The 23835-nt window shown below is 39.1% G+C and overlaps 2 protein-coding genes across 2 annotated transcripts; one reads left to right on the forward strand and one right to left on the reverse strand.

Annotated features, from left to right (window-relative positions):
- Nucleotides 1–173: 173 nt before the first annotated feature.
- Nucleotides 174–3409, forward strand: cox20 (cytochrome c oxidase assembly factor COX20). The gene is made up of 4 exons (XM_074675983.1): nucleotides 174–339; nucleotides 1143–1257; nucleotides 1613–1676; nucleotides 1802–3409. The coding sequence occupies exons 1-4, from the start codon at nucleotides 310–312 to the stop codon at nucleotides 1944–1946; spliced, it is 354 nt and encodes a 117-aa protein (XP_074532084.1). The 5' UTR covers nucleotides 174–309; the 3' UTR covers nucleotides 1947–3409.
- Nucleotides 3410–4686: 1277 nt separating this feature from the next.
- On the reverse strand, nucleotides 4687–21494 carry LOC141795183 (high-affinity choline transporter 1-like). Its single transcript, XM_074675980.1, has 8 exons — nucleotides 21218–21494; nucleotides 20181–20294; nucleotides 16153–16308; nucleotides 13811–13959; nucleotides 11798–11941; nucleotides 8198–8351; nucleotides 7849–8066; nucleotides 4687–7731 (listed from the first exon to the last, which is right to left on the reverse strand). The coding sequence occupies exons 1-8, from the start codon at nucleotides 21399–21401 to the stop codon at nucleotides 7180–7182; spliced, it is 1671 nt and encodes a 556-aa protein (XP_074532081.1). The 5' UTR covers nucleotides 21402–21494; the 3' UTR covers nucleotides 4687–7179.
- Between the last annotated feature and the right edge of the window lie 2341 nt (nucleotides 21495–23835).

Consider the following 23835-nt stretch of genomic DNA (forward strand, 5'->3'; position numbering starts at 1 on the left):
TGATTGGCCAGCAGTGAGCTCTGTTTAAGTGAACAAACGCTGCAAAGAGAGATATGGATGTACTCCTATGCTGCTACACACATTTAATGCAAACATTGTATTAGTGTCAATCAAAACGAATCGTTAATGATTTTCTCAGACGTGATATCGGAACGAATCATCCTTCAGCTTTGTTTCACTCGACGATTAAGAGCAGACGGACCCGTCATGCGCATGCGCTTGTGTGGTTATGAAAAATGTCGGTTACATGACCTAACTTAAAGATAAATTAGCTTTAATCTCTGCCGAGTGAGATACACAAATTTAGGTATGGCGGGAGAAGAGGGGAGCAAGAACCAAGTAAGTACCTGAAATATGCATTTCTTTGCAAGGTTATATTTGAATGGAAAGGGAAAACTTCGAAAGGTCAAAGCAGTGCTTTACTGTCAGAAAACCTAAAAAGTCAACACTGTTTCTTTTCTTTAGAGACGCTCTATATTACTGCCCTGACATATGCGGTTTATGTAACACTAAAGGCCTTAGCGTACACGACACAAGATCATTATTGTCAATGTCACCATTTCTTAAATTAACATTCCTGGCGCTTGAGTTTCTTTTTTGGGATGACTGGCTGAACTCAGTTGAATTAATTTATTAATTATTAAGTTAACTTGGACTCACAATGTTGATTGTAAACACAACGCTGGTCTGTGCTGGTTGGTAGACCTATTACATACATCAGTTTACAAACTGTCACCACTGATACAAAATTTATGAATGAGCCTCAGTTAAGACCGTGGGGGCAATTCAATTGTTACACCCAATTTGAAGTAATAAGTTGCCGCCGGCTCCATAACATTCCTCTGGCTGTTCTCTCAAAAACACTCCCAGAAAATATTACTGCTGGTGCTAAACACATTAGGGTTACACATTAAGGGGAAACACGTGACAATAATGCTCCAAATTAAATAAAATCATGACTTTTTGAATGATGTGTTAAATAACACAAAAGATATACAAAGAATGCACTAAGTCTGTCTATATGTTATGTTTCAGTGTTTTTTCTGGTTAGGTTTTGATCTTATTAATGTGAAATAAAAAAATAAATGTGTATGAACTGTGTGCTTTTGTTTCTCACTCTTACATTTTTTTCCCCTCTCGAGGGTTTTCGGTTGCTGGGGATCCTGGATGTCCAGAACACTCCTTGTGCCAGGGATGCAGTCCTACATGGAGCTGGGGGCTCACTGGCTGCTGGCCTGTTGCATTTTCTAGCCACAAGTGAGTCTTGACAGAGTCTGTATCCTGTTTATGCAAAGGTCTTTTCCATTCTCATTTAGGTTTTTGTTCTTGCTCACAGCTTAATGAATAACTAATGGATAACTTAATTTAAAGAAAATGTTTTTCTTTGTGTTGGCTCATGGAGTTTATTTGGGTCAAGATCTTTGTGCATACCCGAGAAGGGCTTTTAAGACAGTTTAAGACATCTAAAAATTACTCACACAGAGGGTCATTTGGACTAAAATGCATGAAAATTTTTTTAGTCCGTAAGAAACTGTTAAGAAATTGTTTGAACCTTGAGGTTTTCCTGTGTAGCTTCTGACTTGTAAATTACAGTTTGTTCCGTTGACTTCAGGTCGGGTAAGGCGGTCTTTTGATGTGGGATTTGCAGGATTTATGCTGACCACACTTGGCTCTTGGTAGGTCTTTTTGCAGACTTCCAAATTATCCCTATGTGCCTGTCTTTCACTTTCTGATCAGAAATTGACTCCTGATGTCGATGATTATTTTTTTGACAGCCACGCTCTCATGTCTCTGTCATCAGGCTTTACTGCAGGATGAACAACGCTCAACTTCGTGTGCAGCAGAGAATAATCCAGGGTGGCATCAAAAACAAAATGGTGTATGAAGGAACAGTTTTAGACCCAACAAACAAACCTGGGGCAGAAACACCATCAGGACCTTCCTGACCCCCAACACTGAGATCGTTATCGTTGCTCTGTAAAGGCCTGGAGGAGAAGAAGGACTTTCAGGGTCCTGTAAAGACTGCACACTCTTTTTTTCCACAAGACTGACTCCTGCTGCTTAAATTATGGTTGGATTAAATTACTGAATACTGTTTTGCTTTTTTTTCTGTGTGTGATACTGCTAAATCTCCTATTTCAGGCTCCAATGTGTGGTATTTTAGATGAGTGATTACTGCTCTTGGACTGTATCGTAGTCCTCAATATTTGTTTTCTGATTTATTTGCCAGATGTTGCTCAACCCCAGCTCTAATCCACAAGTTTACCACCCAGATCCTCCTTCTGAACCCTGGAATGCCTGTAATGCTGTGATTTTAATGACCCCCGTCTTCTGTCTGAAAGTGCAAGTGTATCACTAAATGGAGCATTGAGCTCACACTAAGGGGTAGAACATGCACAGCTGGAGTGAAACAGTACACAATGGTCAAACTATAAATATATCTAGCTTCTGTGTCACGGTTGCATTTTATCCACCTCCCGAAAGGAGTATTTTTCTGACCTCTATCCACAGTTGAAAACATGCAGCTTCAGGTAAACTTGCCCCCTTTAAATGGCCTGTGTGTGTGGCGGTTGTTGTGTCTGTGTTGTTGCAGCTCAGTGATTTACTGGCAGCCTGTCCTGGGTGTGCAAAGCCTCTACAAATGCCACTGGAGATCATGTCCAGCTCTACCCAGAGGATAAGCTGTTGATCTGGATGGATGTGTTGGCCACTAGAATGACCAATTTCCCCCCAAAGCCCAGACTGTGACATCACAGATGGGGGTGTGGTTTACCTTTTAACCAAGGGAGGACAGAGCAGCTGCAGTATGTTGAACACTGAATAGAGTATTTAAGTTTTTTTAAAACTGATTTTTGAGCAGTGGGGCTACCTGACTGGGTCGATCAATTATCACTACTGGCCCTACCACTTTTCTTCTGCTTAAGTCGTCTTTATATAGTGCACATGCCTTTTAAGTTTGTTCTTGTTGATTTTGAGCAAAAAAAAAGGTGTCTACTGATGTAACACTGCAGCTATATCTGTTTAAACTGAGACATAGCTGCAGTTAAATATAAGTTGTTTTCCTGTTCAATTTGAATGATGAATATGATAATTAATCTTTTGGATCTTTTAAAACCAAGGTTACAAGGGGCCCAATCAACCAAAAGTTTGTTCTTGGTCAATTCTTAAGCACCTGCATTTAGTCAATTTTACAAATTATTACATTTTTTAAATAAATGTAGCAGGTCTGATATTAGACCATATAACATTTCTGAGTCATAGACTCTATGTTTATGCCTTAAGTATTTATCTACTGTCAAACCACAAGATCTACAGCTTCCTCTGCTAATTGACTGCAAGAGATCATAACCTTTCCAAACCCCCTAACCTGCTCATGAATGTATAGCAATGCTGAGAAAACACACAGTAGCATCAACTGATAAAAACAATAACATTATTACTATTATTATTATTATCATTAATTCATTATAATAATTCATAATAATAATAATAATAATAATAGGTGACTCTTATTTATATAGCACCTTTTTAAACAGGGTGGCAAAGTGCCTTATAAAATAAAAATGAGCAGTAAAATGAAATAAAAGAAATGTGAGGACAAGAATAAAAACCACAAAATTAAAAAACACAAAACTTATAAGAAGAAAATACAACAGTTTGTAAAAGGCTAAAAACCACCAATAATAGGAAGGATTATTCTGTAAAAATAATAAGTTACCTGTGAGATGTACAACACCTCTACTAAGATAAAAAAGATTAACTGCTTGTCTTTTGTATCACCTCACAGTTATCTCACAAATCTTCAAACACAGTTGTGTTCTTAGTTGTAATGCTCACTCCTCCCAGTAGGTAGCAGCAATGCACCTGAAGAAACTGAACAACATTAGCACATTCCCAGTATTTTTGGCATTCTGCAGATTTTGCTCTTTTTGCCAAATCAGTAGGCGCTGCCAGTAATAGGAGTTTTGGACTACAGCCCCAGACGCCCTCTATGTTAATAAAGGGAACATGGGTCAAGGTTTAAAATTAAGAGGTTGTTTTAACTTGATACGTTTCTTTTATTGAGACATTATTTTTATTTCACTTTTTTTACTTACATTTGTACTTTTTTTTTTCACTTTTTGAGCAATACAGGCATCATTTTTGTATTTTAATATGTTTAAATACGATATTTTTCTATACTTATCTGGTTAAATAAGGCACTTTATACCACTATAAGTCCAACATTTACTCAAATTTCAGTTTTTGTATTGAAACAATTGAGTGACTTGAGACACCTTGGACAAAAGTTTAGTCCTTCTAAATTACTATTTTAAATTGAAGACGTTCATAAAACAGAATTTAATAGACTAGCCACAAAGAGCATAAACACTGGCAGACACTATTTCCTATAACTATCTAACTCAGCAGCTCAGCTGACTCTAAGTTTCCCACATCATCACCAAGCTGTTTTGCCAAACTCATAATTTGTTAAGTAAATGTGATTCATAGGTAAAACTCTTATTTTGCTCTCTGCTGTTTGGAGCATCCCATGAACAGCAGGTGGCGCTACATCCATGATTCAGATTGCTCCACCGCATCATCACCCGTCCTGTCAAGCACTGTGTGCATCTGTAAATCTAAACTGAAACGTGGTCTAATAATGGTCCTGGTAAAATCCACTTGGTCAACTGTTTAAATCAAATTAAAACACACAAAAAACAGTCACAAGAAAAACAACAGAAATCACTTTAATGTGTTTATGTGCGTTTACTTATAACAGAAGCCAGGTTGTGTCATTCCTCAATTTCATACCACATCCCCTTTCACTTCTCACCGCTCTCTGTGTGAACTTCTTCATCTATGAATTAACATTCAATCTTTAGATCATTTTCAGAGAACAAGTACAAGAGCAGAACTCCAGGTTCACAGAAGCCTTTACAGATTTTACAGTTATAGTTCCAAAATAAAAGTTAGTGTTTCCTCACACACCCGCACACACATACACACACATACACATACAAAGATTTTTTCTGGTCATGCAGGTCGTGCATTTTGTGACTCTATTATCACTCATGTTCTCAAATGTGATCTTTTTATTGGCCTGACAGACTTTTTCCTGCATTAACCTTAAAAGTAAAAAACACATAGAATCGTATCCATCGTATTCAACCTCTTTGTTTCTGTTTTATCCCTGCACAGCGAAAACGCTTTCAATTGTACCCTTCATTTCACATTTTAGCTCAAATCTACACCCAGCTCTGGAGTTGCTCGTACAGAAAGTTTGACCTAAAACGAAGGTATAGGCACAGAAACCATAAGAGGAAGAAAGGAGCATCACCCAGATCAAACAGAAAATGTATTCAAGGTACTAAAGAAGAATTGAATTTGAGTTTAAGGAGTAACAACTGTCTTATTGACGGATAACAAAAATATAAATGGTAGAGCTGAAACTAGTCCTTTATTATCTGTACTACATCTTCACTACTCTGCTCTGCATACTTAACATTCAACTTGACCATCAAACAAAGGACACAGGAAGCAGCCTGAGCAGCAACAGCCGTGTTGTCTTTTGCAGTCTTTTTATAGAAGACCTTTATCTCAGTGTGTTTTACTCCATCACGCGGGGCAATTGTTCCACCAGATCTGCTGGCACACAGACAAGTCCGGAGCGAGATGTCCCCTTATATAAGAGCACTCAGATATATTGTTGCTTTACTTAGATTGACGCAGACATCAAGGGGAGAAGGGGGAGGGGGAGGGGGAAATGGGAGGAGGGACAGTGTGGGACATCTGTCACTGTCCTGGCATGCCACACAGTGCCACATTGAATTATCAGGCAGGGGGATGGTTATTTTTGTGTGTTATCAGAGGCTTGTGAGACACGTGGAGTCCTCCGTGGTTTTGTGGACTCAAACAAGTGAAGGATTTCATCCTAAAACCTATTACATTCACATTTCTAAAAAAAAAAAAAAACTGTTGCAAAAACAGACAGGCCTGTGTTTTCATTTTTTCCCCCCATGATTTAACATTTTCATCCTTTTGCTCGATAATCTGTATTTAGATGAATTTATTTTAGAGCTAGGAGAGGCAAAACACATTTTTACATTCACCAAATATAAAAATATCTTTAGTGCCATGATTGATTTACCGTCATTACAGCTTTAAATCTACTAAAATGGCAAAGACACTTGTTGTATGGAGAATAATTTTCTCATATTCTGGATTTGTTTCCTGTGTGAGATTTAAGAATCTTAGACTTAGCAGGTACAATCTGCTGGCACAGAGCCTTGAATGCAGCCTTGACTATCATAAACTTAATATTCTCAGTAAGAGCATCAGCTAAAGAATCCAAAGCAGACACTGACAGGGGAGAGGAGAGGAGAGTGAGCAGGTAAATCTCACACTGGCTTCTTGTTGGTGAGAGTGAATAGCAGAAGAGGTACAAAATCTTAAAAGTCACCTATTCTTGCATAACATGTCTTTAAAGGGTGAACAGATGACGATCTTTTAAGGGTTTGAATATTTGGAGTGAGCCTCCTCTGGGGTCAGTCTACTGGATGAGGAGCTCAGACATCTGAATGGAGTACAGCTGCTGCTCCAAGAGGTGGTCCAAGCATCGCATCAGGAGGCCTATGGGTTGCTCTCCGACTGTTTTTCTTGGTACATTCAACTGGTTGGGGAAACCCGAGGTACATGTTTCACCACTTCTCTGGGATGGCAGAAGATAGCAGATGGAAGGTGAAGAGTCATTGTTGTTTATTGCTTGTGATCTCAGTCTAAGTCCTTTTATTTTCAGCTCCTGTTGATATCACGTGTGAGCTAATCTTTTTGTTGAATTTTGATTATTTCTTCCAACATAATAAACTGGACCATGCACACCAAGGATACAGCAAGCTCACATCAAAATGCACAAGTAAAATAGCTGCGTAGCTCTTCTTCAGGTAGATTTGACTTCCATCGCAGGTTTCCTTTATGGTTTCCAAAAAATAATTTTCCACCTCATAATAAAATAACACTGTATTATATAATAATAAAAATGATAAGTTCAAAGGTGTGATGCTTTTGTCCATTTATGCTATGTATAAAATTATACAAAAAATCCAAAATATTCAGTATTATTCAAAGTATGTTTAACACATTAAATTCATTTGTTCCTTAAGTCCATACTGATGAAAAATGTATTTCAAACAATATTTCTCAACATGTTGATTCTAACATCGGTTCACACGCTTCATTGTTCTCATTTTGCTCCTTGAGGTTCTCCTCCTTAGAGTCATATTTGGCATCATCTTGTGGTTGCGTCGAGTACTGAGCTTTCACATTAAAAACATCCCATTTCTCAGGAATCAGGCCTTTGTTGAAGAGCAGAGATGCCAAGTAGGAGAAAAACAAGATGGACACCAAAGCTGTCAGCATGCAGATGGTCCTGATCGGAGAGCGCTGGATGTACACACCGTTTACCAGAGTGCACCCTGGGAATTTGATGATGGGTGGAATCCGGAGCAGTGGCTCCCCACACAACACTCGCAAGAGCATGCCCATAAAGCAGCCTAGGATAGCGCCATAACCGTTGGAGATCTTGAAGAAGAGGACGCAGACCAGCTGTGGCAGCATCAAGGTGTAGGTGAGGTCAGACCGAAGCATCCAGATCATCAGGACGCTGTTGTCCAGGAAGGTGAGAGACGTACCCGCCAAGCCCACGATCACAACAGAGAATCGGATCACCCACTGGATCTCCTGCTCTGATGCCTGCAGAGAACAACCTGATGTTTAAATCTATTTCTTGAACACCTTTCACACTCTTGTCATAAGAAAGAGCCTCAGAATGACTGAACCTCCCCTTGATCTCCTCCCCCTTCTCCTCACCTGTGTCCTCAGGATGTTCCTGTAGATGTTGGAGGTGAAGATGGAGGCTGCGGACAGTAAGGCGGAGTCGGTGGATGACATGACAGCAGCAGCCACGGCCCCAATACCAATGATGGAGATGTAGGTTGGGGTAAGGTGCTGCAGTACAATGGGTAGGATGAGTCCCATCTCCCCTCGTTCAATTGGAGAAGCGGAACCATAAGAGGTCAAGTTCCAGTCTGAGGATGAAGACAGTCATGTGGACATTTTGACAAACAGGTGAGTGAAAAGATTACACCGACAAACATGCACACAGGTGATAAAAATGTAGTAAGATTAAAAAGAGAAGATTTTATATTCTGATGCCTACTTGTTGAGGCAGCTATTGCTCCGAGCAGTATGGGAGGAATTCCTAACGTGGGAACGATGAACGCGGCAGCAAAGCATGTGATCTTTGCAGTGGCTGAAGAAGAGGCTGACAGCGTCCTCTGGTGGAAATTCTGCAGACCCAAGTTCCCCAAACCCTAAAACACAAAGTATCAGTCAATAAGTTACCGAGTAATAAGTTCACCTTATGTAACAGTCATATCTTTTTATTTAGACTACAAAATTTAACGGGACAAGTGGTTCTTGTGAGAGCTGACGTCTCTACAGCGCCTTTTATCATCAGTGTCACTCACTCTTCAGGTGTTTTGATCAAGGTAAATTTATGGTACAGCAAGCGATTACATACAAAAGCATCTTCTTACTTTTAGTTAAAAAAAAATACAACAGATCATAGCTTAAAGATTAGCCTTCATGATAGAAAGTGTGATCACATTTGAAGTATTGATAGGTTTATTTTTTTTGTTCAATCATTTAACTGTAAATCCTTTCAGAGCTGACAGGTTGTGCTGGGGACATTATTTGCATTCAGTTTTGATTGGCAGTAGATTTGAAACCAGATAAGAAAGATCAATCATTCATTTTGCAAAATCATAAAATCTGGGGAGTTACATTTTCATACTGAATTTCTAAAACTAAGTTATATTACAAGCTAATTATTTAGTTACATTCAGCAGCTGCCAACAACACCCCCCATCAGTTTATAGAGCTGCACGTTTTGGCAAAATTGTGCTATTGTGATTTACACCGATTTATAGAAGGGAAAGTAGGGTACTGATTGATATTGGCGCTTGATATGGCTAATTTTGGAGAATCGGATCGTCGGATTTCATTATGTGACTGGGACTGATCCAGTTTTCACATGTTTTCAGCACCGTCACACTTTATGGCTGCTGTAAATCAAACCTCATTGCAAACATGTCCGCTGTATGGGACTACTTCTCTTTTCTAACCAATGATAGGTAAACAGCGTATTGCAACATTTGTTAAGTGAGTGCTCTTCAAGGAGGTACCAACAGGGCTCACTTTAAAACAACAAATATGATTCATCATTTACAACAGAATCACCCAGCAGAGTACAGGATTTATCAGAGAAAGGTGTCAGATGGGTGTCAGATCGAAAGTCAGAAAATCTGTATGGGAACATCCCTGATCATGAATCTACATGTTTTGTCATAAAGTAACATGCAGAGATTATTGGTGGTACTATTATACTATTATTATGTACTTCACAAATAAAACAAAAAATATCAATTCCAGACACACTGAATTTTAAAAAATGAATAAGTACTGATCAGTTAAATTTCAGCTTTAAATTTTTTGACTATTTTTCTCTGTCTGTTTATCAATTTCAGTTTTTGTTAAAACTGTAGCCTGTTGATCCTGTATTTGATATATAAAGAAATATTAATGATATTGGATCCCCAGTGCCCATGTCGGGCACCCAAGTCTAAAGAGTCCAAACACACCCCTGCTTGTCATCGTGTGCCTCATTGCAGGTAGCCTGCTTTATGTTGCTCTGCTAATCGGTGGATGAACTTTCCCTCAGGTAAAATTCAAACTTCTCAATCATTTGTGACCATATGCATGGCTCCCCTCACTCCCCAAAATGCAGGAAGAAAGCACATATTTGGTTTACTAAGGAAAATGGAAACAAAATAGTAACGCACGGTAAGGTGGATAAGTAACTTGATTACTGATTTGTAAATAATAATGCGCTAGATTACTCGTTACTTTTTAGTCATACTAAATGGGTCACTGCTCAGAGCAGTGAGCAGAAATCCAGTATAAAGGGTAAACAACATGTCACTTCATACATTGAATACATGTTATCATGTTTTTCATATTTACATTTTTATTGTAATTCTGTATTTAGAAAAATATATGTAAGAATTGTATCATTTTTCATAGTTTCTTGTTTTTTCAGCAATTTATTTTGTAAGTCTGGGAATAAATCTATACATTTTATTAAAGTTTGGGATATGAGAGTTATATTTATGTATAGTCAACGTTTTATGCAAAAACATGACACTGCAGCATTCAGAAATGTAAAGATATGCTCTGGCAGACTTGGTATGTTGGGTCATAAAGGGTTAAACCAGACTACAGATGTGTGCAGCACAGTCTTACATAATCTCTTCACAAAGCCTGACATGCTGTCAGCACGCTGTGCATTATGAGGTTGGTAAAATTGTGCTGTGACGTCATGGAAACAATGTCACTTCACTACACTTTGAAGGACAGAAGAAAGCATTTCTAATGTCGGGTTAACCTTGAAAGCAGCTGAGCTGGATCAGATCAGGGCACCAGAACTAGTCGGTTAGATTAAAGGAGGAAGGAGATTGTTTGGGAGACAAAAAGCTTTTCTGTGATGCTGACATGCAGTTTCAAAGACATCCTGACGTAGTGTTGGGGGGATAAAGTCATTTTATGTATTTGTGTCACATCAGAATGAATATTTCCTTTCTTGTTGATAGGATGGAAATATATAACAGCTTGTCAGCTACTGATTCAAAGACGTTTTAATAGACCTTAGTTTCTTACTTGCAAGAATTGACAAAAGCGAGCTCAAGGCAGCATGCACTTTTGTGCCAGTCAGTTCTCAAGGTAACCTTCTGAGGGGAGCATTTATCTCGATACTAAGCACAGAGATACACTGCGTGTCTAAATAAGGATATTCTTCATCCAGCGTAAGATGTGTAGAGATTCTGTTTGATCTTGGATCTAAACAAGGAGTTATGTGGATCCAAGACACCCTTAGTCAGACTGTAAGCCTTTCAGGGCACATTGAGTGTCAAAGAGGAGACAGAGAGTTAGTGTGGAGTCTGAGGTAAAGACAGGCAAAAGGGGAGACAAAGAGGCCATGAACTTGTACTCTTGAGGTTTTCAACTTTAAGTGAACTGGGATACATATTAACTTTAAGCATCAGCAATGGAAATCCTTCATTAATCTTCTCTGCCATCTTTGGACAGATTAAACCAAATCATGACCGGAAAAGAGTTTCTTTGACCAAAGAGGCAAAATAAGATCAGAAACCAGAGCAAGAAAGGTTGATTGTACACATATCTCTCAAAAAAGCAAATAATTTGTTTCCTACATTTTAGAGGCACAAAGTGGAGCTGGAGCAGCTCAGTCAGCGTCACTTCAAAACCTCTACCTCCAGACAAACTCCAAACTCTCAGGAATGCTGCAAGACGAAGTCCTTTAACCTTCTCCACTAAAGCTTATTAAAAGATTTAGCTGGACCTCTTTACAGATTGTCATGATTAACAGCTGTTCTCAACTGCAAGTTAATAAAGTTATAAAAGAACTTAATCAAGCTGCAAAAGTGGAGGGATTCTCATTTCTGCAGGTGCTATACAAACATAAAACCTAACAAGAATGTTTGTGTAACACCTGCAGTGCAGTTGATTTCACAAGATCATGGCGGATGCATGAATCCCAACCTTGTACTTGGATCCAGTCCAGTCCAAACCTGAAACTCAATCTGCTGTCCATGATTTAATAAAACAGTGAGGCGGAGGACATCCTTGTGGGCGTCCTCGACCAAACTTCACCTCTAACAAAGGATCCATCCAGTCTTACCAGAAGTAGAAAGTTATCGATCCACCTCCAGGCTCTGTCCGCCTCCAATGTACCAACCCACGGGGACTGGAAAGTGGAGTTGAAGGCGGTTTCAGTGATGTCCACTACAGCAGGACTCATCATGGCAAAAGGGACGCATAGCCACTAAGGGAAAAAAACAATAGCCGTGAGCACACTGCTATGGTGCTTAAACAAGAGGCCCTCCTGAACAACAACAAAAGAAAAATGTTAGCTGGCAGGTCTCTCTAAGCTCAGGTTTAATTGGCCCTACATCTTATTGGTGGTCTTGCATGACATCCTTTGTTAAGTTCATTGCATAGACTGTACATAAGAAGTAGATACAACCACTAGGGTGTCTTCTTTTGGTCTACTGATCACCATTAATGAGTGAAGCACAAAGGAGCAGTCACCTTGAAACACACTGTACACTTCTGACCTGGTTCGTAGGTCCTAAATTTTAAGATTTGACATTAAAGGTAGCAAGGCAGCATAGTTAGTGCATAACCTGCCATTAAAAAAACAGGGTTTAGGCATTCCCCCTCATGAAGCCAAGAGGCTTTGGTGACTTCTTATATACAGTCAATGGTTCAGCTCTATTATTCCTTTAATCACCTGAATAGAAATGTTCAGGTGAGCAGACAAGCTTGTACAGATTGCCATTGAGTTAATTGTTAAAGTATGTAGATAAACAACCACACTCACATTCGCACATCAGTTTACAGTTCACCTGATTGGCATGTGTTTGGTCGACACATGCTAACCACTGAGCCACCGTCGCACCATCTAAGACTTTTCCTGGACACCTAAAGATGAAATCATCAGGGCAGACGATGGCTAAACAACAGAGTTTAACTGAGATTTAGTTTTACAGAGATTGTTATAAGCGAATGAATGAAACCTTCATTCAAAGCTTCTTTACAGCAAAGCATATTAGGCTGTAGATGGAATGGCTAAATTTCCTCACACAAATCTATGAAAATGAAAAGAAAAAAAAAATTATAAATAGTGTTTTTGCTTTATTTCAGAGATTCAGAGGAGATAAAAAAGACTCCAGAGTGCTTGGCTGTTGTTCTTTTTTGTTTTTGCTTTTTTTTTGCCGTGAGCTGAAATAGCCCAAAACATGAAGCAAATTAGCTAAAATAAGAAGTCAAGCTAAATGTTAAAACACACTTTCTAATGTAAAAAAACCTAGCACAGGAGCAGAGTCGTAAAAACATTATTGTTACACAGAAATATTCACACTGGGATGGCTGGGAGTTTGGTTCATGCAAAACCAGTCAGCAGCAAACTTCTAAGTGTGATGAAGTAAACCAGGGTGTGTTAAATAATATGAGCATATAGCTACTTGTTTCTTGATCGCAGAAGAGTATTTTTATGTCTTTTAAATAATATTTTCAAAGCCAGCTTTGAGTTTGGGAGCTACTTTCCCAGCTTTGCATGAGGAGAGCTGTCGCAGGAGTAAACAGCTAGCATGACTGGCATGTGTCCTGTTGACTGTGTACACAAGTAGCCAGCATAAATCTTAGCTTGACAGCAAGTTGTGTGTTGTATCTCCGATAAACAACAGCTGGCCACAGTGACTTTGTCTGTCATTGTGGTAAAAAATGGAAAGCATCCAGCTATATGAATGCAAAGATGTGCCTGTTGTATCTTTCAAGTGTCACATCCCTCAAGAAATAGTTCCAGTGTGTACAACAGATCCAACTTTTTGTTTGGTTGTTTGTTGTTTTGTTTGCTTTTCTATTAAAAAAAAAAACAAGAAAAGTAATAGAGATGAGTTTTGGAGGGTTATTGGGTCTATTTTTAATCCTAGAACTGAGTCAGGCTGTTCCTTCACACACTCACGCTTCATGCTGGAAGCTCAGCTAACCACCTTCAGCTACCAGCTTATCTTATTCTCAGAAAGAAAGCAAAAAAGGTTCATGTCTTAAAATGCAGAACTGTTTCTGAAATGTCTTTGACAAACCAGCCAGCCAGCAAATACACAAAGAAACTAGAAAAGCAATAACTCACCAGGCTAATAAAGATGAGGATGAGCTGTATAATGTCTGTGTAAGCCACAGAGTAGAGACCTCCCAGCAGAGTGTATGTGATGGCAACAGCAGCAGAGATCCAGATGCTCACCGTGTAGGACAAGTCCAGGATCACACTCATGGTAACACCTGTTAAATCCACACACATTACTGTTTCAAATACACTGTCTCTGGACAAACTCGCAACTCATTTTTAAGACCTCTGAACGAATATTCTGGTTTCTTGATTATAAAAAAAAAAATACTAATGATTTCAAGTATGTGTACTTTCAGAACAATCTGGTATACATTTACCTTTTTTATCATTACTGTGAGATACACTCACAGCCCACCTCATTAGGGACACCTGTTCAACCATTCCTTAACATAAATATCAAATCAGCCGATCACATCACAGCAACTCAGCACATTTAGAGATGGTGAAGACAAGCTGCTACAGTTCAAATTGAGCATCAGAACGGCAATGAAATGTGAATTAAGAGACTTTGAATGTGGCATCATTGTTGCTCTGAGTGTTTCACAAACTGTTGAGCCACTGGGATTTTCTCACACAACCATCTCTAGGGTTTACAGAGAATGGTCTCAAAATGAGAAAATATCCAGTGAGCAGCAGTTCTCTGGGTCAAAATGCCTTAGTACAATGGACGAACTGGATGAAGATGATACCACTGGTTACAACCGAGGTCTGCAGAAGAGCATCTCTGAACACACAACACGTCCAACCTTGAGGCAGATGGGCTACAGCAGCAGAAGACCACACCGGGTGACCCTCCTGTCAGCTAAGAACAGGAAACTGAGGCTACAATTCACACAGCAACACCAAAACTGGACAATTGAAGATTGGAAAAACGTTTCCTGGTCTGATGAGTCTGGATTTCTGCTCCACATTCAGATGGTAGGGTCAGAATTTGGCATCAACAACATGAAAACATGGATCCATCCTGCCTTGTATCAACGGTTCAGGCTGCTGCTGCTGGTGTAATGGTGTGGGGGATATTTTCTTGGCTCACTTTTTGAACTTTTGGGCCCCTTAGTACCAACTGAGCATGGTTTACAGTCCACAGCCTACCTGAGTATTGTTGCTGACCATTGAGGCAGTTTTAAGGGCAAAAGGGTCCAGGTCTAATAATAATAAAGTTACCGGTGAATGTAAATAAACAGGATGCATTTACACACAAACATGTATGTGCGTTATGTACTACCTTTTATAAATAAACAGGGTAAATGCTAAACAATCCAGAAAATAAACACAAGAATAAAAAGGTAAGAGTAACGAACATAGACTATAATAGTTTTTCAGATTACAGCTGTCAAATATAAATATTGAATGAAACTTTTTTTTTTAAATACTGCAGTAGAACCCTAATGGTTTCTGAGGACAGTATGTCGTTGAGCCACAGCAGCAAAAGCTAGGTTGCTTTTTTCAGCAATTACTGGAAACCTTTTGGGGGGGGGCTGGCAGATAATCACTTTGCTATTCAAGGCAAAAAGTTATCAAGGCAATTAGCATTAAAGCTAGGGAAGAAGACTTCAGATAAATTCTAAATGTTACTGGAAGCCAGAGGAAGCATGAGATAAAGATCCTGCCCAATTATGTCGTTTAAACAGGATGTCAGATAGAGAAGTTCAGCCTGTATTGTGCATTTACACTTCAGCATAGTTTATATTGACACACAAGATTCTTAAATATGAAATAATAATAATAGTTATGGTAAGAGAAAAGAAGCGGTATTATTTTTCTTTTTTACATAGCATGGGTTACATAGATATTCCAGGAAGTTTCATAAGGAGCTTTCAGCTGATTACAACTAATGCTTGTATATGACCTACTTAAAAGCAGATCAGACCATCCGCAGGAAGATGGACTTTAACTGTTTAATAATTTCTAATGCCTGTAACTGTTACCACCGGGTCAGTGTCAAACAAGGGAGTCATCAGCACCCTGGCCAGACCGCCCATGCTTATTTTTCCAAAACAAATAAGAATTAAATCTCAATAGCTCAATAAAGTGTGACTTTGTGCAGGAGAAAAGTGATGATGGAAAAGATCAACTGGAAAATTGTGTTGCATTTTCTTCCCCAGTATTTGATATAATAACAATGTTTTTAAAACACATTATTGACACATCACCCTTACTGTAACCAGTGTGATTTAGGGACTTGTTCCACTGATGGAAGTTATTTCAGACTGACTGTACAATTAGACAAAGGCTTGTGTTTCACTCAACACCTCAGCAAAGGGCTACGATCAACAGCTGCTTCGCTGCCAGAGTCAACGTACGCATATCAGATGCATCACACCCACACAGAGAGACATTCTTACCTAATCCTATGAGTGTTCCCGTCACCCACATAATCTCTGATATGAGCGAAGCCAGCGAGAGAGCTGCCATCGGTACTTTTCCGTATTTGATCTGGAAAGGATCCATCATGGTCACATATTTATTGTTTCTCATCGGCTCGGCAAAGAACACGCCACCTTAATGAAAGAAGAGGGAGTGTAAAAGATTTAGTTCACAAGTGTGTAAAACATTCAGCTTTTAATAACTAAAAATGTTAGATTGATTTCTTAATATAGTCGTCCATCTTTTCACCTCAAGTGTCCCCTGTAGCAGTGCCAGATAAAATTAGATAAAATATTTTGGGTTTCACAGGATACTTTATCTGAAGTGGTAAGCCTGTCAGATGCTGATGCATCTGGACTATATTTAGACAGTAAATGCAAAAATGATGAACAAACAAGGAGTGGGTTTTTTGTCTGGAAAGCTTTCCTTTACTTTTCCATTAAAACCATTTAACCAGACAAGAAAAAAAGAGTCTTGCTAAGGGAGAAAAAGTAAAACATCTTTAGTGTTATTTTTTAAAATCTTATACGTTTTGGTTGGGTAAAAGTCTTTGAAGGCACATAAAGTGAACTCTTTATTACCAGAATTTGAATTGGGTGCACTGGCAAATGCGTTTTACAAATACATGGAATTTGTTTTGCAAACAATGAGCAATGTTTCAAACTTGAGATTACATCCACCTTCAGTGACTCTGGGGCTGTGTGAAAGTGTGAGGTTGAGGCCAGGGCATCAGTCATGAGGGTGATAACAGGAAGTGACCCGGCCAACTGATTCCAAAGTGAAGCCAGCGCAAAAGTTTCAAGAAGAATTCTGCTTTTAATGACACCACTGAGAAAGTGTTTCTATAAAGGCGTGTCATGAGTTGAGAAATAAAACGAGGAACTGACTTAGCAAGTCGGATTTCCTCTGGCAGGCTGTTCCTGAGTCAGGGGGCTCTAACAGCAAAAGCCCTGTCACCTTTGATTGTTAGTTTAGACCTCTGAACAGCCAGCAAAGCACTGCCAGAGGATCTCAGTCTACAGTCTGGCTCATAGGGGGATAAAAGCTCAGAGGGTGGGTGGGAGTGGTGAAGTCCGTGTAGGGCCTTAAATATGATTAAAACAATTTTAAAATTTATTCTGAAAAAATGTGTTTTGAACAAAGTCAAGGTGATAGATTTCTGATTAAAACAGGTGTATGATGAATTTGTAGTCAAAGCAAGAGGAAATAAAAGCATGAATGAGATTTTTAAACCTTAAGTTAAAACTATGAAATTGTCCTTTGTGATATTTCTGAGCTGATAAAAACAAGACTGGACAACTTTTTTCACCTGCAGCTCAAAACAAGTCCTGATCAAAAGTAATTCCGTGTTTTAGTTACCTGCTTTTCAATACATGGCAACCTGTAATTGAATAACTTCTCAGAATTTTTTTTATCACTATCAACTATCATGAAATATCTGTGTGCTTTTATTTATCATACCCTTTAAAATCAGGGGCATTAAAAGGACAATTCTGGTGAATTCTTATCACTTGTTCTTTATAAACTATAGACTTGGTTAAAGTTCTGACAAAAGGTAGATTACTGTGTATGAGTGGCAAAAAACTGCACAATCCTTAATATAACAACATGAAGGGCTTAATGAATAATATGAAGTTTAAAAAATACAAGACATAGAAAGAATAACTATGAAACTTGCAGGTTGTGTGTTTTATTATTTTCAAAGTAACATTTCATCTACGAGTTTTAATTTGCTCTTTCTGGTTTTTTTTTTCTTCTTATGTTACTGTAACATTGGATGTTACGAAATCATAGCATCTGTTTCTGTTGTTCATTGAGTTTCAAGTAAAGGGGTGGGCAAAATCCACCCGCTCCTTACCAGACATGCAAAACATGAAAACCATCATACACTGACTGAAACAAACATATAAACAATAATTCAATCAATAAACACAGGTTGGGAAACAATTGACTTCTTTCTTATAAAATGGGTCATCACTAGCTTTCCAAGGCTACTTTGGAGAGCGTATTTGTGTCAGCGTAAATTCATCAGGGTTTAAGAGGATAAATCTTTCTTTTTCCCATGGGATTTTCATGAGCAAAAGGAATGCTGCTTTTTTTTCTGCTAAGCTCCAGCAAAGGGTAAATTAAGGGAAGTTTTGTAACCGTTTGTGTCTGAATTGATTAAAATAAGTCAAATAACTGGAATGTTTCGATTGTCAAGAAGAAAATCCGTTCTTAGGAGACTTGGCTGTACACTTTGCTGCTCACAAGGACTTCACAGGTCTGTGATACATTTGAGAAGTTAATATAGGATAAAGTGCTTTAATTGACTGCTTTAGGGAAATGTCTTAATCTGTGTATTCCAACACTACCTATGAGAGTGATCCTCTTAGCTTCAGAGGAAACCTTACAGAGTGGAAATCAATGCACTGTAAGCATTAAGTAGCAATAAGAGTAGCTCAGACTTTGCAGTGAAAGATAAGAGTAGTCCAATAAGAAAACAAATCAAGAAGCTTTAATGTTTAAATAAGTATTATAAAACCTCAATAATATTCACTTTAATCTCTTATGCTGACAGCCTGAGCTGGCTATGGTGGGAACTGGAGGCTATTTAATTCTTGCATGGTCATGATAAATCTTACAAACCCCTTCAATCAGAATGCATTATCACAGGAGAATCTGGTGCCCTTTGGTACTCACACGCTGAAACTTAATTCTCCTCAAGACTTCTCTGTTTGAAAAGGATGGTGCTGACTGTGACGGACTATTCTCCCTCCACCCAGGCAGTATGTTTCTGCAGGACTCAAGGTTTCCTATTTACAAAATGTCATGGTGTGCAAGCTTTTTGGTTTTTGACCACATCCACAAATACATGATGTCTCAGCTAAAAGGTTTTTTCGTTAATCCCCCATTCATGTAATTGGAGATTGATCAGACTACAACATTTATAGTTTGTCAAACCATCCTGAATGACTCACTCCACATCATCAGATATAAACCATTTTAAACCACCATAAACCACCATTAATAAACCATTTGAAAACATGAGGTCAGAAAACTGCAAGGGACTCTTGTGTGTAGCTTGGTAGCAGACTGGTTTAAAGGGCAATCGGTTAAGTTTCTCTGAATATCAAACCTCTACCCTTCCTCAGTTTTTCTTGAGTCTCCACAGGTTTTTGCAGCACAGCTTACACTTGAACTTGTAAGAGGCATCAATCACTACTGTTAACTGTGTGAGAAGATACTTATATTGTTTAATATTTTATTCATTAAAAATAATTAAATATTTTCCCTTGGATGCAGTTATTATTATTTTAGTAGGTATTCCATGGTTCTCCATAAGTGCCTTGCAGGTTTCCGGGCACTGAGTGATGGGACGACTTACTATAAATAACAGGACGACAGCACTGAGCTGGCTGGTATGCTGAGCCTTACTCTGAAGTTGATCTTCTGAGGATTGATTGTTAACATTGGTCAAGGGAAATGTGGTTATTCAAACCTTCCTAAACATGATTAGTAACAGCAATAAATATCCATAAACCTGAATAAGGTGTTTACATACCAAAGTATACTAGTTTTTATCAGAGCATCCCAGGTAGCACAATGTGCAGATAAGGATGTGTGCACACAAAACACATAACAAGGCTTCTCCCACAATCAGATCATAACAAGGACACTAGCTTGGATGTCTTGAATGTTTTTGACTCAGTACGAAAACTCACTGGCTTTGGATTTATTTGTGCCTTGACTTTAATGCTTTTGACTCAAGATGAATTCTGTACTTTTGCTAATAAGGACAGTCCTTGTGACAAACTGGACATTTTTGCCCCAGTGGTGATATGGATCTGAGCACTGTATAGTCTTTTACCCCTCCAGTGAGGAGTGTGTAATAAGAACTACAGCCGTGGGGGCCCACCAGTATGGCTTTACACTTTTTCCTTAATCCAGTCAAAATGAAACCACTGACCCCAAAGTGCTCTGCTCTGCCTTTTACTGTAACAGGACTTTAAAAGGAAATTCTCACCAATAATGAAACACATGGTTGCTGAGATCGGCATCACAGCCCAGATCAGTCCCATGGAAGGGTTGTACACTGCTTCAGCGGTGCCCACGATGAAACCACCTCCAACCCATGTAGCTGTAAAACACACACACACACACACACACACACACACACACACACACACACACACACACACACACACACACACACACGAACACACACACACACACACACACAAATGCACACACATATATCACAAAGAAATGACAGGCATGCATGGGGCAGTCCCAAGGGCAGCTAGCTGTGGCTACTCTGCAGAAGCACATGTCAGTAACCTGATAACAGGAGCTAACCTCTCTACTGTAACTTTAATAAGAAATTAAAATTGAATTAGAATTACCTGTAAATTTAATGACCAATTACTTTGAAGCATCCTTGCCCTGAAAGTTGTTTCATCACATGATCTGATACAATGGATTTGGGCCGGTGGTCATTTTCATAAAAAGATGGAAGGTGTGGACATGGAAGGGAATAACGGAGATTTAAAAATAATTCACTGACCCAATTTGCTGCTATTTTCTGCTACTGTTTGTGACTCAGCTTGTTTTTTTTTATATTAAGCCCCCGTTATCTCTGTCGTTTTTCTTTCGTTTTCTTTTGTTTCTTATCCGGGTTGATCAAAAAGGGAAACGAAAGAAAAAAAAACGTGTTGTAATATGAATAGTCTTATTCCAACAATCTGGCTTGACTTTTATATCTGTCCAATAAGAACATACCTAGGCTTAATATTGTCCTAAAATGTATTTGTGCATGGTAGGTTGCTCTTATAGAGACAAAAAAATTGTGCCTCATTTCCTTATTTTTTACATCCTTGTTACAGCTCCTCCGTCCGACTGAAATGAGCGTATTTATCATCAAAGAAAATATGAATCCGTGGCGCACATGCTAATAAAACAGAAGACCACCTTAGTTTGAAATATCAGGAACATGTTATCTTTTTCTGACTACAATAAAATCGCAAGGTGACTCCATGTTGTTCCTGTACTGCGGTTACTCGCCTGTCATGGTGAAGATGCCGACAACCAGGTTGATGCCCCGGTTGCCCAGCAGCGCCATCTCCGTCTTATCCCCCCGGCCCTTCTTGGCCTCCCTTTTGGACTTGATGGAAGCCCAGATGCCGATCCCGAGGACCAGCAGGTAGAAGAACATCATCACGGATACGCCGGGGATGTTGAGAGCCATGATGGAGCTGAAAGAGCCAGACTGAAGGAGCGCGCGTGTGCCGGGCTGCCGGATGATACAACATATCCCTCTCTGCCGCCTCGTGAGGAGTCATGGGGGAAATGCACACCAAAAAGGCTCAGTGGAAGCGCGCGGAACTGCACAGAGCACGCAGCAGTCAGCCGTCAAGGTGACACACATCATTTTTTCCTTCAAACGGAACCAGTTTATTCACCATCATGGAAGTGATTATAACAGTCACGGATAAACATTTGCTGCGTTTCTTCTTCCACAGACATTCCCCCTGAGTGGTGCAGACACACGGTCTATGGAAGCCATTTGCCAGTCTGCATACATGCATTTTACTGACTCCAGTTTGGATGAACAAAATTAACATACTAAACCTAGCTCTTATGGTACCAAAACATGACTTTATTGATTTAAAAAAGTTGTGTTTGAAGACTGAGGTATATTTGAGTGGACCACAGCCAACAAGGAGGAGATGAGAGATTCAGCAGGGTGGTAATGCTTAGATGTCTCAAAGATAGCCTATGTGTGCTGATTGATCAGTGAACTTCACTGATAACTTCTTCATGTTTTGGGAATGCAGGCACCTCTTTAAGGCAGATGGATTCTTCCTTCACAAACCAGGAGTACTTCTGCTCAGCTCAAACTTTTTTTTTTTATTTTGTGCTTCAGACACCAGTAGCTCTTGCCAAGAACAAGAGGTGAGAAAATATAAAATAACAGATAAGACAGTGCTCTGGAGGACTGCTGACCCAGGGCTTCAGCTTCTATGTTATCGTCCTCCCAAAAAGTGGAGTCTCCCTCACGCCCAGCCGTTCAGAAACAGGAGACTTTACCTCTTCAGACCCCACCTAGCCCCCCACTGTCTCCATCCAGCCTAGATCTTTTAATTAGAAAATACAATCTGTAAGGTCAAATATTACCACAAATAAGCAAAAAAAAAAATCATGCAACCCCTGAAACGGGCAGGAAACACTCAAGCGTAGATTTACATAAAGTTGACCAAAAAACTTAATAGGAAACAATACAGCAGCCCAAACCATGAAGGTGCGGTCCAATACAATGTCATCCTACTTTTTAAAAACTATTGTGAAGGTACCTGATTAGCAAAAAATAATCATATGTTCACTTCAGTCAGGCACACTTCCTAACCCCTAAACGTAGCTGCCTTTAAGCCACTCTTAATTAAAACAAACACTGGATGCTTGTTAATGGGGGGCTAACCATGTTAACCAGCAAGAGACTAATGTCGAACCTGTTCACTGCCAAGATTGTCAATAAAGTGGTTTCAATTCGGCAATTTCTTGAACTCCAAATTTCAATCAGGTTTCAGACCTCATTACAGTACAGAAACCTGATTTAAGATTGAAATCTGCCTTACCAAGGTGTCAGTTCTAGTCTTATTCGATCTCAGTGCTGCATTCAACACTGTAAATCACAGTAAACTGTTAAACAGGTCGGAAACTTGGGCAGGACACAGTGGAACAGTCTTAAAATGGTTCAGGTTGTATTTGAAGAAGCAAAGTTGTTTTGTGACCATCCATTGGAGTGTCTGTGACCTGTGGCGTCCCTCAAGGGCCAGTTCCCTGACCCCTTCTGTTCGGTAAATATATACTGGGTCAAATACTGTAGAACTGTAATGTTGACTATCATAGTTATGCTGATGTCACTCAGGTATTTCTATCACTAACACTAAATAATTTCAGTCCAATAGAGAGATAGCTTCACTTTTTAGAACAAGTAAATTATTTGATAAACCTAAGTTTGCTTTAACCAGGTCAGGACAAAACCAAGGTAGCTGTACTAAGAAATAAAGAGAGGAGTATTACTGTTAGTAAACTAAAGACCAAAACCAACCTCACCAAGACTTGGTGTTCTGATAGACTCAGATCGGGCTTTTAGTAGTTCTATCACTGTTGTGGGGAACCAAACTTTCTTTTCTCCTTATGTAAAAATAAAGAAATATTGAAAATAAAATGGGAAACAGCTCTGTCATCATGAGATCAAAAAGTGATAAGTGAATTAGTGTTGTAGTATGTCAGTCCAGGATTAAATATCAGGACTAATGACTCAACTCTGACTAAAGCACAGTGGACTGAAGGCTTGGAAGCATTAGTATTTGGAAGATGGAGAAGAGAATGCAGACTTATTTATGAACTTATTTTGATATAACTATTCAGTGCCGAGCAAGGGTGAAGTGTTGGCCTGCATGCACATTCACGCCATAATTTCCTTCACATTTAAGCATTCTCGCCGCCTTGTTTTTGCGAGGATGCTAACACAGACGCCATGGATCTTGCTCATTTTGCTTTCAAAGATTTCACTGACAGCAAGAGCTGTAAAATATGTCCATTTTATCCAAGAACTCTCAAGAGAAGAAGAAAGTAAAAGTTCAGGATGAATAAAATAAATGCAGTGATATTCTAAA

This window comes from Halichoeres trimaculatus, unplaced genomic scaffold, assembly GCF_033239565.1.
Source record: "Halichoeres trimaculatus isolate MK-OKI-2021-1 unplaced genomic scaffold, fHalTri1.1 fHalTri1_scaffold_8, whole genome shotgun sequence".
Taxonomy (NCBI): Eukaryota; Metazoa; Chordata; class Actinopteri; order Labriformes; family Labridae; genus Halichoeres; species Halichoeres trimaculatus.